We start from the raw sequence: 14,399 nt of genomic DNA, 5'->3' as shown, positions 1-14,399 counted from the left end.
AGAATCTGCAGATGGGACTTGGTTATTTTGATGTCAGATGAACTTTGAAAGAAGTGATGATGATGATCTTTTCTAATATTGATCTTTCAGGAAATTTCAGAATAATCAGCACCTTCTCAGCACTAACCCAAAGCACGTATCCTGGTCCTTGAAAAGGGCCTTGTCAAGGTTTATAATAGTGTCAGGGGTGGCGTTTAGATCACTACCGTTGACTTCGGTCCAAAGTTTTTCAAAGACCTGTTGAGTGATGTCATGTATAATTTGGACGTTCTCTGTCTGTTCTGCCTCTGTGGAGATCCGGCTGATGGACGTTCTAAGTCTACTTAGGTCTACTTTGATCCACCATCCAATATTTGTGCCTTGTTGTTGTACAGCTTTCATGGAAATATGAACAAAGGCAATGTTTCACTTTTTCTAATGTTGGAGTCACTTTAGGAAAATTTCAAGTTGGAAAAAGATCATTTGGGGATTTTTCTCTGCTGTTAAACACGGTGGCGGGTCATTTTTGACCCTTAGGACAACAGAACGGTTAGATAGATTTCACTTTCTGATTTTTAATTCATTTGCAAACATTTCTAAAAACATGTTTTCTCCTCATCATTGTGGGTTATTCAGATTAGGCTGGTTGAAGAAAATTGTCATTTTATCCATTAAAACTTGAATCTACAGCACAAAGTGAAGGGATGTGAACCGTGTGTGTGTGATTACACTGTTTATATTGTTTATATTTATATAGGGTCAGCTGATCACCAGCTCCATGATGCCAGTTAGAATCCAGATCACTGGTGTCAGACTCAGCCTAGGCTGCACTTGGTTCGTGGCCCTGGCTCCAGATCTCTTTAACATCCGTTTGCTGACATACTCAACCTCTCGTAAAGTCCCAGTGCTGCAGTCGTGTCGAGTCTCTGTCTTGATGCTGACTTAGCTGCTGTGGCACCTTTGCAGATGTTCCTGAAGCCAGCCTCTGTGCTCAGTACTGCAGTATAGTCAACAAGTTATAAGTAATAGTGTCTCTGATGACCTCAGCAGTACAGTACGCGTCTCTTTCACAGGCTTCTGTATCAGGTTGTCTTAAATAATTTCCTGAAGGAGCCACCTCAATGTTCCACTCAGGAAGGAAACTGTCTCCTCGAATTTCACAAATATTGTGCAAAATGCAGCACGCAGCGACAACTCTGGGCATCATGGAGATGTCAATGTCGCTCTTTTTCAGCAGACATCTCCAGCGTCCTTTCAGCCGTGTGAAAGCAGCGTCGACCACCGAGCGAGCTGACGACAGGGTGTAGGTGAAGCGACGCTGCTCGGGGGACAGCTGCCGTTCCTCGCTGTATCCTTTCATCAGCCAGGGCTTCAGAGGGAAGGAAGCATCTCCGATCAGATGGACAGGGATCTCCACTCCGTCAGACACAAGCGACCTCTGAAACACACACGTCAGGTTTAGCTGTATGAGCTACAGGGCTGTGCAGGGGTGAAACACAGACCACCTCCGCTGACATAAAGCCGCCAAACACTTCTATGAAATAAAGAATGAAGATGTTGGAAAAAGAGCAGAGGCACTACTTCATATAGTCAGTGAATGATGAGACTGAAAAGGCTCGGTATGAATGCAGGCCATGGACTCACTTCCCTCAGTGATCCCACCAATTTCTTAAAGCGCAGAGGTGAACCTGGGTCACACCTGAGCAAAAATGATCAGCAAAACAGACCAGGAAGGAGCAGCAGGCCTCTGTGATCCACTGTGTGTGTGTGTCTGTGTGTGTTCTCTTACAGCAGTACAAGTATCTTCACCTTCAAACAACAACACACATCAGAACATAATATATATCACCTCTCATGTCCCTCTGTTTCCCAGAATCCTCTGTTTCCTGCCTCTGAGTGCAGCACAGGGTCTATATGTGTCCGAGCTCCACTTCACCAGCAGACTTCACCTGTACACTCACCTCTCTGGGAAACAGGTAACCATCTGGGCGGTCCTCTGCTTTCAGGTACAGGTCTGAGCTGGACAGCACCGTGGCACTGCTGCTGCTTCCGGGCCAGCCAGCATACACATCCGTGAAGCTGGGAGGGACAAATCCACCAGTTAAACTAGTTAGCTGTTAACATGACGTTAGCTGATTTTGGATAAGAGACGTTACCGGTTACGGTACTTACCAAACGCTGTGGTCCACCACAGCCTGCAGGATAACGGAGTGCCACCCCCTCTTGTTGATATAGTGGTCGGGGTTGTCCCTCGGAGGGGCTATGGGGATGTGAGTCGCGCCGATGGCCCCGGCGCACTGCGGGTAGCAGCGGTCCTTGAAGGCCCGGAGGGTGTCGTCCAGCCGCGGGCCGCTCGGGAGCGACACGAAGCGGTGAAACAGCCGCTCCACTATGGCCGAGGACACCTGACGCACAATCATACACACCGTGGCTATTCCCACACCGAACATGTCGGCGATGGAGCGGTACTCTCCGGACCGGGCGAACCACCACAGGGTGATGGCCAGCCTGCGGCGCGGCTCGATGGGGGCGCGGTAGTTCGTCTTGCGACGTTTAATCGCCGGGCCGATCAGTTCGACCAGGTAGTCGAACGTTGCTCGGGACACGCGAAACTGCGCCTTCCACTCCTCGTCGTCGAAGGCTTCGGCCGTCGCCCAGAGGTTCTGTCCGGGGCCTCGGGCTCGGACCCAGACGGGTCTGCTGGTGGAAGAAAGGAGACTGAGCGCAGCCGCGATTGAGGACATCAGGAAGGCTCTCCTCCTCCGCAGGTACTGCCGCCGCCGCCGCTCCCTCTCCATCATCTCCCGCTGCCTCCGTCGCCTCAGGGCGGCCGTTTGGAGCCGGTACAGCTCAAACAGCTGGTGACCGAACACCGGAGTGACACCGAGGCCGAGAACGGAGCACAGTAACGCTGCTGGAGCCGGGTCCTCCTCCGTGCTCGCCTCCATCTTCAAACTGCCGGTAAACAAACCCTCCTCCTCTTCCTCCTCCTCCTCTTCGTTTCCAGCAGACTGGACACCCTGCTACCTCTCACAGGTCGGGTTTAGGGAGCAGGTCACACTGTCCCATGTTTTCCCTCCTGATCTCACTCTAAAATAACAGGTCCATGCACAGTAAATGATTAAATAATAAATGAATCCACTTTTATTTATTCCCTGTGTTCGGTTTTATTTTATCTGTTAGTTTCTTTCTTTCTTGTATTTTTTGTTTCTTATTTCCAGACCTGACATACTGACTGAGTTTAATTCCTGAATTCAAATCCACATAAAACTGCATTTTTGCAGTCAGGGATATTGTTATTTACATGAGTGCTTTTCCTATTTGGTCTGAATTTTAATGAAATAAGTAAAAGTTCCCTTTATAGTTCCTCAATATTACTAATAATGAATGAGAAGTAACACCATTTTCATTAGTTTAATATTTAATACCCCAAAAATTTAGACAATAACAAGGATAGCCCCAAATAAACATTGACAATGTCAGTAGCGGGTGTTTCCACCATTTGTCGCAATGGCAGCTTGACAGCGACGTCTCATGCTCCTCACTAGCCTCATGTCCTGTTCACTCATCAGTGAACAGGACGGTAGACCACTGCTGCATTGTCCAGGTTACATGGTCTTGTGTCCACTGCAAACGTTCACGGCGGTGTTTTGGTGTCAGTGGAGTCACCTGCAAGGTCGTCTGGCATTCAAGCCAAAGCGGTGGAGTCGATTGCTAATGGTTTGTCTGTCACGAACTCTGCCAGTAGTTCTGTGTCTTGATGTAAGTCTGCTGATGACACTTTGAGACACACCAAGTTCACGAGCAACATCTGACTGCCTGCCACCGATCCAAAGGTGTGCTATGGCCAGGTGGCGCTGCTCGTCCGTTAAATGACGTTGTATGTTCATGGCTGTTTGAGTGATGAACTTGGAATGACTTACTGACAATACCAGCTTTTTATACCCACAGAATGTTGAAACTCATGCCACATTGAAAAGGGTTGTCTTTTAGTATTTTTTTGGTGTTGGCCCCAATATGTAAGGCACACTGTACACAGTGAGACCATTACGTGGAAAACACATTGCCTCCCTATCCCAAAAATCTCTGAAGTGAAACAAACACCGTATGTATGACATCCACTGAGTCTTTCACAATACCCCTAACTTATTGTGAGTAGTGTATTTCAGATTCCATGTGGATGTTATTTAGAAGAACACGTCTGTCATTATGAATGTATGAGTTAAGACAGAGTGATGCTGAACTGCTGCTGTAAGGTCAGATGTTTAAAGAAAACTGAAGAATTTCAGATTCATTAATTCCCTTTAAAGTATCTGACAAACACATTTCTCTACAACAAGAACATTTGAATAAAACAGAATAAGAAATCAGGACTGCTTTGAAACATCATGTCACATCGTGTGTGGAGTGAGGCCTGTGTGTACCCGCACGTCTGTATCTTTGTCTGTTTGTGTTTACTTGTGTGCATTGTTGTCATTAAAAATGCTGAAATCTTAAAAGGGCTCTGGTTTGTGGTTGACCATGAATGCATCATAGAAGGAAGCCCACAGTCTATGAATGAGAAGCAGGCAGTGAGGACGCAGCTCTGTCTTTTGTGCTGTCCATCTCCTGCTATGCGCTTCGGTCCAAAAGGCGGCGGTAAGAAGACGAAAGACGGTTTGAAAACTTCCCATAAAACCCAGAGAAGAAGAGTCTGCGTGTCTCTGACGGTTATCTGTTGCCAGATACCTGAAACAGATGTTTTCATAGTGAGAGCAGCACGTGCAGCTGTGACTGATAAATGTTTCTGGTTCTTTATTCATCTGGTGTCTTTACCTGATACCTGGACTTAATTTATTCAACATGATGAATCTGACTGGAAGAATCAGGACCGGATGTTTTAAACTGGAGGTTATTTATCCACCATCAATATCAAAGGGATGAAGCTTTATTTTTCTGATTCTGGATCAGAGTGAAGCTTCTGTAAAGCTGCCATAAAACAAAGAGGTTAACTCAATGGCGGTTTTTGACACGCAGCATCACATGGGTGGCGGCACAACCACGTAAAAAAAATAAAAAATCATCTGCGCCACTAAGCGGTTTTCTGTGCTCAGAAAACCCCCTGCCCCTGGTGGCAGGGGGTTATAATTAGATTTCCTTTAGTAATTCTAAACTAATAAAATTATATTGTTTTTATTTTATATTATTGTTATTCTCTGCAATTTTTATCTGTGATTGTGTTTTGTAATTTCCGGACTATAAGCCACTACTTTTTTCACACGCTTTGAACCTTGCAGCTTAAACAACAGTGTGGCTAATTTATAGATTTTTACGGGTTAATGAGAGAGAACAACGAAAACAATGAAAGAGAGACTGAGACAGTGTGTGACGAAGTAATTCTGAGGCTGTTCAATTCCGACACTGAAAAAGACGACTTCAGTGGTTTTAGTGCGCAGGAGTGAGAGGAACATAGTATCAATGACTTTTCTGACTTTTCTAGTATTAATTATTTATTATTTTTTAACCAGCCGTTTTACTGCCGTGTTACTGCCCTGTTACAGGAACTGTTCGGAAAAAAAGCATTTATTTATATAAAAGTTAAAAACATCTTTTAGTGTGACATCTTTCTGTGTAAATATCTCATGTCACAATGTAGGCACCTGTGGCTTATAGTCAAGTGCGGCTTATATATGTACAGTTTTTTTTCTTTTAAAATTTAGTGGGTGCAGCTTATATTCAGGTGCGCTCAATAGTCCGGAATTTACGGTATATCTTTGCCACTTTTATGTATATAGAGTAAATTTATTTAATTTCTGATAACTTTAATTTCTAAATTGTTTTGGCAATGTTGAAATTGGAGATTGTTATAATATACATATTGTTATAATAGGCTGGACTACTGTAATTCCCTATTATCAGGATGTCCAGTTAACTCTCTAAAAAGCATCCAGCTGATCCAAAATGCTGCAGCGAGAGTACTGACTGGAATTAGCAAGAGAGATCATATTACTCCTGTACTAACTTCTCTCCATTGGCTTCCTGTAAAATCCAGAATTGATTTTAAAATCCTTCTCCTTACATATAAGGCCCTCAATGGCCAGGCTCCTTCATATCTCAAAGAGCTGATAGTACCATATCATCCTAACAGACTGCTTCGTTCCCAGAATGCAGGTTTGCTTATGGTTCCCAAAATCTCTAAAAGTAGAATGGGAGGCCGAGCCTTTAGCTATCAGTCCCCTCTCCTATGGAACCAACTGCCAGTTTGGGTTCGGGAAGCAGACACCCTCTCTAATTTTAAAACGAAGCTTAAAACCTTCTTGTTTGACAAAGCTTATAATTAGTTGTAGTTACAGTCCTAGTTATTTATTAAACTTATAGTTAGTCACAATTATCTATATAGACACTGTTACAGTTAAGGATATAGCCCTTAGTAGGGCTGGCTCAGGCAACTGAATCATCCCCTAGTTATGCTGCTATAGGCCTAGGCTGCTGGGGGACATCCCATGATTTACTGCGCACTTCTTCTTCTTTCTCTTTCTCTCCTCAGACCCACTCTCAAATTTATTAGCCTTTATTACATGTCATTAACTCTGTGTCCTCTCTGTCCCGTAGTCCTGTGTTTGTTTCTCTCTGGTCTCTCTTTCTCTGTACCTTACTGCAGGTACCTCTGGCTCCGGAGCTGCATGTCCTATGGTCCTGGCTCCACCCACCTGCTGCTGTTTATTGTTTACAATGATCTATTTCTAACATGTTTAATGTTCCATTCTGCTACAGATAAATATTGGATTAATATTCTTTGCAAACTGTAATGTAAATAATTACCAGTCATGACAGCTTTTTGCCTCCGTGCTCTGTTTCATAATTCTAATCTGCTGAGCACACATTATCCAATAACTGTTCACTAACTGTAATGTAAATACTGACCCACATTGTCTGTATTATGCTTCATGTCCTTCTCCCCCTCTCCTCCATTCCTAGCTGTCCTATCTTCCTCCTTTTCCTCCTTTCACCCAGCCCGGCCATCAGCAGGAGGGTCCCCCATCTGAGCCAGGTTCTGCTCAAGGTTTCTTCCTGTTAAAGGGGAGTTTTCCTTGCCACTGTCGCCTTAAGTGCTTGCTCTGGGGTCAGGCTCTGGGTCTCTGTAAAGCGCTTTGAGACAATTTTGATTGTGGAAGGCGCTATATAAATAAAATTGAATTGAATTGAATTGAATTATAATAAAACATGGCTGTTCGTGGGTTAGGGGTTAGGGTTGGGGGACGAGGGGGCGCTCGGAGGGTGTCCCGCCCAGGGAGTAATTCAATGTAGGACCGCCACTGGGTTAACTGCTTTCTTTCACACGTGGGTGAACACGAATTTATCCAGAATACCTGGATCAGTCCATGTACAGGATGATGATCTGGTTAGAGATCAGTGATGTATGTTAAGGAAAGAATAAAATGTGGGTAAAACCTCTCTGCTCCGTGTCTTGAGGTCCTGAGGGTGATCTGGCTCAGAGTCGCAGCTGCAGGTTTCAGGTCTAAGGATCCAGCTCCTTGGTAACAAACGGAGGTGTTGACAGTGCTGATCCACGCTGACCTGCAGGCCGGCGGGAGGCGTCGCTCCCAGCAGAGACGACAGCTGAAGCTTCAGAGAAACGTTCAGCCTGGGAGCGTCCGCCGGCACTGCAGCTCCTGTACTGATCTGATGCCTGAGTCCGAGCCACTGGAGTTCCCAGCATGCCTCTGACTGACTCAGGTGGAGCGTGAGGCTGGGCCGTCTGCTGTGGGGAGGCTCGGCCGGCAGGGGGCCCTCTTCCTCCAGGCTACTGCAGCTCCAGACTCCGGAGACTGCGGGAACAAACACATGTCCACAAAGAGAGACTGAGAGGATTAAACCTGCTGCAGGAGGTACTGAAACAAAACCGACTAAATGCAGTTTTTCTTCACTTTTATAAGATTAAAAATCTTTGTGTTTTCAGACTGATGGAAAGTACAAACTCAATCTGACATTTTCTCAACGGTTAATTAATTAGTAAGGAAAACATTCCAAGCGTTCATTCAATTGTACATGATCTCACACTGAGATCCCAGAATAAGGGATGCGGTGTTTACTGACCAAACCAGTTTATTATTATTAAACCAGTTTATTATTGGCCATAAAATGATGTGAAAGACGCACAGTCACATGGCGGTCACAGATGCCGAGGCTTGTCATTGCGGCAGTGATGCTGTTGTGTCTCTGACAGTTTAGAAAGAATCATGATGAGATTACGTTTGTTCACCTGAAATGATGCGTTTGATTTCCTCACCTTCATCTTGGCCCGTCACAGTGACGCCCAGTAAATCCCTGTTAACCTGCCGTGTGGTGGACACCGAAGAAGCTGTGTCACATATTTATTTATTAATCTCATTTACTCGTCCACAGGAGTCCATCTGATGTGGTCTGTCCTGAACTCGCCTGCGTCACGCAGCCACGGTCTTAAGTCAAAGGTCAATCTTTGTTTGAAACCTCAGTATTTGATGTAAACTGCATTAACGTGGCCTGAAGTTTGTGTTTCACTGTGGATTCAGAGGTTCAACATTTAGCTACGTCCTGCAGCACAATCCTCCAGGTGAATCAGCACCTGTCTGAGGCAGTCTGACACTATGACCTTCCTGAAGGAGGATTTATTACAGGACTGTAATAAACTGGACTCTGAGTGCAAATGAGAAACGATCTATTATCTGTAACAGTGACAGACAGTGGACAGGTTAGAGTCAGGGGTTGGTGAATAACAGCCAACAGAAAAAGCCTGAGGACAGTCAGTGGGTTTTTTGAAGGGATGTGTTTGACGTTGTGTTTGCACTGAGCTGAGTTATTATGATGATTACATGCAAACAGCTGAATTGTTCTGCTGAATGTCGGTGGGTCGCTGTAGTTTTGGATAATGGGAGGTGGATGTTTGGTTCTGCTCACACGTTAGCGGTGGCTAGGCTAACAGGATGCCACCTAGTAAAACACATGGAGCAGCTTCCTGCTGTGTGATATTCAACAGTAAGGGTCACTGGAGGTATGACTGCAAGCAAATGGCACCATCTGTCTCACAGCTCCAGCCAAGCCTCCAACAGGCTGCAGGAAACTCAGTCCCGGCTTTATTTACACCTCCCGCCCGACGCTGTGCAGGCTCTGCTCACTTTCACATTTTTAAGATAAGATCAGACTTTACTGATACCACAGCGGGGAAAAGTGTAGAAAAACAACAATTGTGCATGATGTTCAAGAATAAAAAAATGTGAAAAAAAATTGCGTATTTACAATAAATCAATAGTCTTTATTGTCATTATGAAAATATAACGAAAATTTGCAGATTCCCGGCTTAAAGGCACACACAAATACCACAAACATGTAAAAATAAATAAATAAATAAACACTTCTGAAAAATATAAAACATAAAATAAATAAAGTGCAGTTTAGTACCAGTGCCAGTCTAAGACATGGTGTGTGTGTGTGTGTGTGTGTGTGTGATTGTCTTACTGCTGAGAGCCATCTAAGAAAGTTAAGTTAGCATACAAAAAACAGTAAAAACTGGCCCTGTACAAATTTAGGAGGAGTGAAGAGCAGGATACTGTGAGAAAACCCCGTTTAACATCTTACACTGGAATTTCACTTTTTATTTGACTGGAGAAACAAACCACAGCTGACTGAAGTCCATTCATCAATCGATCAATCAATCGGCAGGGAGAAAATTGATTGGCAGCTACTTTAATAATCATTTAGTGATTGTGATAGTGATACTTTAATAATCTCAGTGAACTCAGGATTCAAACTGTTGGTTGGACAAAACAAGACATTTGAAGATGTCATATTTGTCTTTTTTACAACGCGATGGACGTTAAATAGACCAAACTGTAGCTGTCAAAGAGAAATGTTTAGGAAATATTCAGTCAGAAGTTCATTAACATTTAATTTCATGCAGTTTAAAAAGCTAATAAATAACATGTTTAAAAGGTATTAGAGTACAAAATGTATTTCAAATGTGTAATGTTAAGAAGCAGGCTGTGGAATTGTGGGTTCGAGGCAGCAGAGCCATGTTGTACAGGTGGAGGTGCGCACGGTGAGTGAGTGAGTGAGTGAGTGATGTACTTTACATGGACTTACACACACATTTTCACTGGTTTTATTTTATTTAAGCACATTTCTGTCGTGCTAATGTTTTAGCCTGTTGAAAACCAGCTTGAATGACTTGAAAGGGGGTTGGAAAGATGTGTTTTTAAAAGTTGTCCTTTCCTGTCGTTGTCACGGTGTCTCTGAAGAAGCAGAGGCATCAGTATGAGGCACGGCCTTCATTTTATTGTGTAGCTACACAAACAATCGACAAATAATCGACTAATCCAGAAAATAATCGATAATGAAAATATTCATTTAGCTGCAGCCACATTCCTAGTGTGCTGTTCATATGCAGGTGTTGATATTTTAATTTTATTACACACATTTTCCTTGTGTCTTGTAATTGTAATGGAGCTCTGTGTACCTGGAATATATCGGTTAATGGATGTGAGTCTGCCTGAGGAGATTTTCTGTTTTGTTGTACTTAACGAGCAGAGGGGGGCGCTGCAGGCAAAGCAAAGCAAAGCAAAGCAAAGCTGAGTCAACCTGTGAGTGAACCACAGATATAACTGCATCTTAATGACCCATCACGCTATGTATCTGTTATTAATACACACTGAATGTAAATCTTGATAATGTCATTATTAATACAGCCCAAGCAAATGCTTTATGAGCGTATTGAGACGTGATTCTTTCATCAGTTGTACTCAGTGCTTCAGTTCACTGTCGTGTTTGCTTTGTTATCAGAGCGTGGTTTCGTTTTCAGGTCTCCTGGTCAGTAGTGCTGAATGAAGAGACACAGACACAGACAAGACACAAACAGTGAAATGACAAAGACAGACACATTAGTCCCTGATATGAAAATATTAATAAACATGTGACAGCAGTGACTCACAGGTTTGGTAATAACACGTTTGATTTACCTGCCAGGACGAGACAATGGACTTGTGGAGCCGTGTCTGAGTGTTCGCTCTGCCCTGTTTGACACCATTTAATGTGGGAAATTAACTCATGTTAGCTGTGGAGTGAATCTTTGACAGAACCACCAAGAATCACATGGGACAACGGGGGCTCCTGTCTTCTGTCTCTAAATGAAAACTAGATTTGCTGAACCACCAATGATCCTGGTGAAGCTCTGAGAGAAACATGGAGCTCTGGGACAGAGGTGGAGGAAAGACTTTAGAGAGTTAGGTGACATGGTCAGGTGAGGCCTGTGGCCTGAAGAATTTCAGCTGTGATGTTGTTGTCAGGCTTTATAGCAGCTTTATTTTGATGTTGACACCACAGTATCCAGGCAGAGTCACATGACATCATCATGACATACCTGTACCTGTTCACCACAGCCTGTGCTGACACAGCTATTACTGACTTTCATATCTAACATATGAACATTTAACCTTCATATATTATTCAGGTCAGAAGGTTTTGGTGATCAGTTTATTGTGAGTCAGCTCCAGCTCTCTGGTCTCTGGTGAATGCAGCATAAAAAAGGTGTTTTTACCTGTGTTTGTGTCTCAGGTCAGTGGAAACCTGTTCTTTTTCCAAAACAAATGTTTACATTAAATATGATTTTGTATTAAAAACAAGAACATATCACCAGGTAAGAGATTGTAAAGTTTTAAGATGCAGGTTCGTGGTGGACTCCAAGTGGACGACATGTCGTCCCAGGTTTCCATCTTTGTTTGGAGGGAACAGTCACAACTGAGTAAACGTGCTGGAGCTTGATGCTGCAGCAGACAGAAGCTTCTCTCCTCCACAGATTCAAAAGCAGGAGCAGAGATGTTAAAGCACTTTCAGTGTTTTTGCACGTCAGCAGGGTCAGACAGCAGGGATGTCAGATTAGAGCAGACCGGTTTAGTCTCAGTGGCTGCAGAGTGGGAGTCACTGGGGACAGTGGTGTATTTTGAGGGACAGCACATTACAGAGAGCTGCAGGGAGCTGCCTGCTGGTCTACCTGTGAGCCCAGCTGTTGTGGCTGCTGGTGGGTGAGGCAGGAGGAGAGGGCAGAGGAGCTGCGTGGCAGGGGGGTTGAGTGGCATCACAACGCGACATCTGCCAGTCCTGGGGGTTAGACGGCCCACGGCGGGGCCTCGTGCTGCCTCGCCAACACACTCCACGCTGTCTGACAACATTTAACTGGGTGTAAACACACAGCTGGAAGCAAGAGGCTTACAGGCTGTGTGTGTGTGTGTGTGTGTGTGTGTGTGTCACTGGGGGGGTTTGGAGAAAATCTGAACAGGCTGCTGTGTGATGTGTATTTGCTCTGATGCAGTGGTCTGTGTGTTTGTATGAATCTTGTATGTTGTATGTGTGTATGTCACACTGTCCTGATCAGGTGACGGGTGTTACACCACTCTGTGGCCACAGGGTGCGCCGCTGCCTGGATGTTACAGGGTGAAGGATTCTGGGGACCCAGGTCAGAAACTGGGACCTTCAGTCCACTGAGCTCCTGTTGAGCCCTGAGAGACACACCCACCCGATCTCACTTGTCTTTCTTTCACCTGTTTTAAAGGCTGAATAACTTTAAGAGCAACAAGCAACAGGTCTTTTGACTCCTGAGAGTTTGTCTATGACCATCGACACGACGCACGGCATCAATACACAAGCAGGTTTGAGTTTAATTTAAACTGTGCTCATCACACACACACACACACACACACACACACACACAGTCTCCCATCAGTATGTTACAGGGCAGAGGAAGTGCCTTGGCCAGTTTCCTGATTGTCAAAGTGTTGAAGATGAACATAGAACCAACTGCGTGTGTGGTTGTCTGTCTTTGTGTGTCAGCCCTGCGATTGACTGGTGACCAGTCCAGGGTGTACCCCGCCTCTCGCCCATAGTCAGCTGGGATAGGCTCCAGTTCCCCCGTGACCCTGATGGATTAAGCGGTATAGAAAATGGATGGATGGATGGATGCTGAAACTGGATTTTTACAGTCGTGTAAATTGTGGCTTTAACAGCCCGAACAGTTTTACACAAAATGTCTGGTCATTAGAAATGTTGCTTATTAATTCAGACTGTTGATTTACATGTGTGATTTAATGCATACTGATTACAGTGGCTCTTTAAAATGGTATCAACTCTTAAAATAGCTCTGATGCAGCCTCATTCATGAGAATAGAATAGAATAAAATAGAATAGACTTTAGGAAGCAAAGCTGCAGCAGGAGAAAAGCTCGTGTTTCATGGCTTAAATCCTCACCTTTACTTAAACACAAGTAGAAACACCACAGTGAAAAAAGGCTCCAATAAAAGTAAAAGTTCTGCGTTCAAGCTTTTATATATTAGAAAAAGAAAAACAAGTATTGTCAAAAATCTTAAAATCAGGTGGTTTGTAAAGTGGCTTCTTCCAGACTGTACTGAAAATAGAAATAGAAAAGATTGGGGTTGTGAACTGAAAACACTGTCCCTTAAAATTTAAAGACAAAGCTCTTTGTGTTATTGAGCCAAGAACATTTTAAAAATGTCAAACTGCAAACAGACCTGTCTCATGTTCCACAGAAATGTCATGGATTAAAGTTCTGCACATGGAAACACTCATCGAGCTGCAGCTCGCTGCTGTTCCACAGTAAATGAACAGTGAGCAGATGAAGACAAATCTTCAAACTTCAGCTTCCAGCACATGAACAGGAACAAGATTCAGAAAGAAACTGTCATTTTCTCTGCAGGGCTGAGGAGCTTCTTCATCATCATCCTTCTCCTCCTTAACCTGAACCACAATCTTTCCTGAACCTTCACCAAACAGCCATTGCTGTCTGAGCCTAACCTCCAGCTGTGCTGCTTCTGCTGTGACTCCACCTGACTCAGTAACCTGGAAAACACTTTAGTGATCCAGAAGCCAGGAGGCAGGGATGCTGAATGGCCTGTGAGTTACCTTAAAACTAAAAGTCGATTTGGCTGCTGAGTGACTCAGTTCTTCATGTGAACACTAGGTGTCAGTATCACAGTGTGTGTAGGAAGCTACAGGCTCCTTCTGTAGCAAAGGATTTGCCAGCTCCAGACTAGTTTCACAAGGTTCACTCTTCAGTCCAAGGACCAGGATCACTGTTCCCCTGAGGAGGGAAACTCACTATTGATCACTGAGTCAATAGTGATCAAATCAGATTCAAGTGTGAAACTCACTCATGAAGCGTCTGAAGCTCCATCCAAACTGGATTCCTGTCAGTGAGGTGATCTGACCTTCACCTGCTCTGCTCAGTGATTTAATCACAGCCACACTGACTCCTGTCTCTCTGTCAGCTGGCTCCTCCTAATCTCTGACGATTTTCCTTCTGCTGCTTTTTTATCAGCTTCGAGTGAAATTTGACTTTTGAGTGAAAATGGAGGAAGTTAAAAATGTTTCTGCTGATCTGAGAGATGGAAACATGTTAA

The 14,399-nt window shown here is 44.2% G+C and overlaps 1 protein-coding gene across 1 annotated transcript; it reads right to left on the bottom strand.

The window, feature by feature from the left end:
* Nucleotides 1-654: 654 nt before the first annotated feature.
* On the bottom strand, nucleotides 655-12,158 carry LOC121182593 (protein ALP1-like). Its single transcript, XM_041039187.1, has 5 exons — nucleotides 11,981-12,158; nucleotides 7,537-7,787; nucleotides 2,152-2,999; nucleotides 1,941-2,058; nucleotides 655-1,417 (listed from the first exon to the last, which is right to left on the bottom strand). The coding sequence occupies exons 1-5, from the start codon at nucleotides 12,156-12,158 to the stop codon at nucleotides 971-973; spliced, it is 1,842 nt and encodes a 613-aa protein (XP_040895121.1). The 3' UTR covers nucleotides 655-970.
* Nucleotides 12,159-14,399: the final 2,241 nt, after the last annotated feature.

The sequence above is a fragment of the Toxotes jaculatrix genome, chromosome 5, assembly GCF_017976425.1.
Source record: "Toxotes jaculatrix isolate fToxJac2 chromosome 5, fToxJac2.pri, whole genome shotgun sequence".
Classification (NCBI taxonomy): Eukaryota; Metazoa; Chordata; class Actinopteri; family Toxotidae; genus Toxotes; species Toxotes jaculatrix.
The sequence above is the reverse complement of the archived record's forward strand: the minus strand, read 5'-3'. Positions and strand labels throughout refer to the sequence as shown.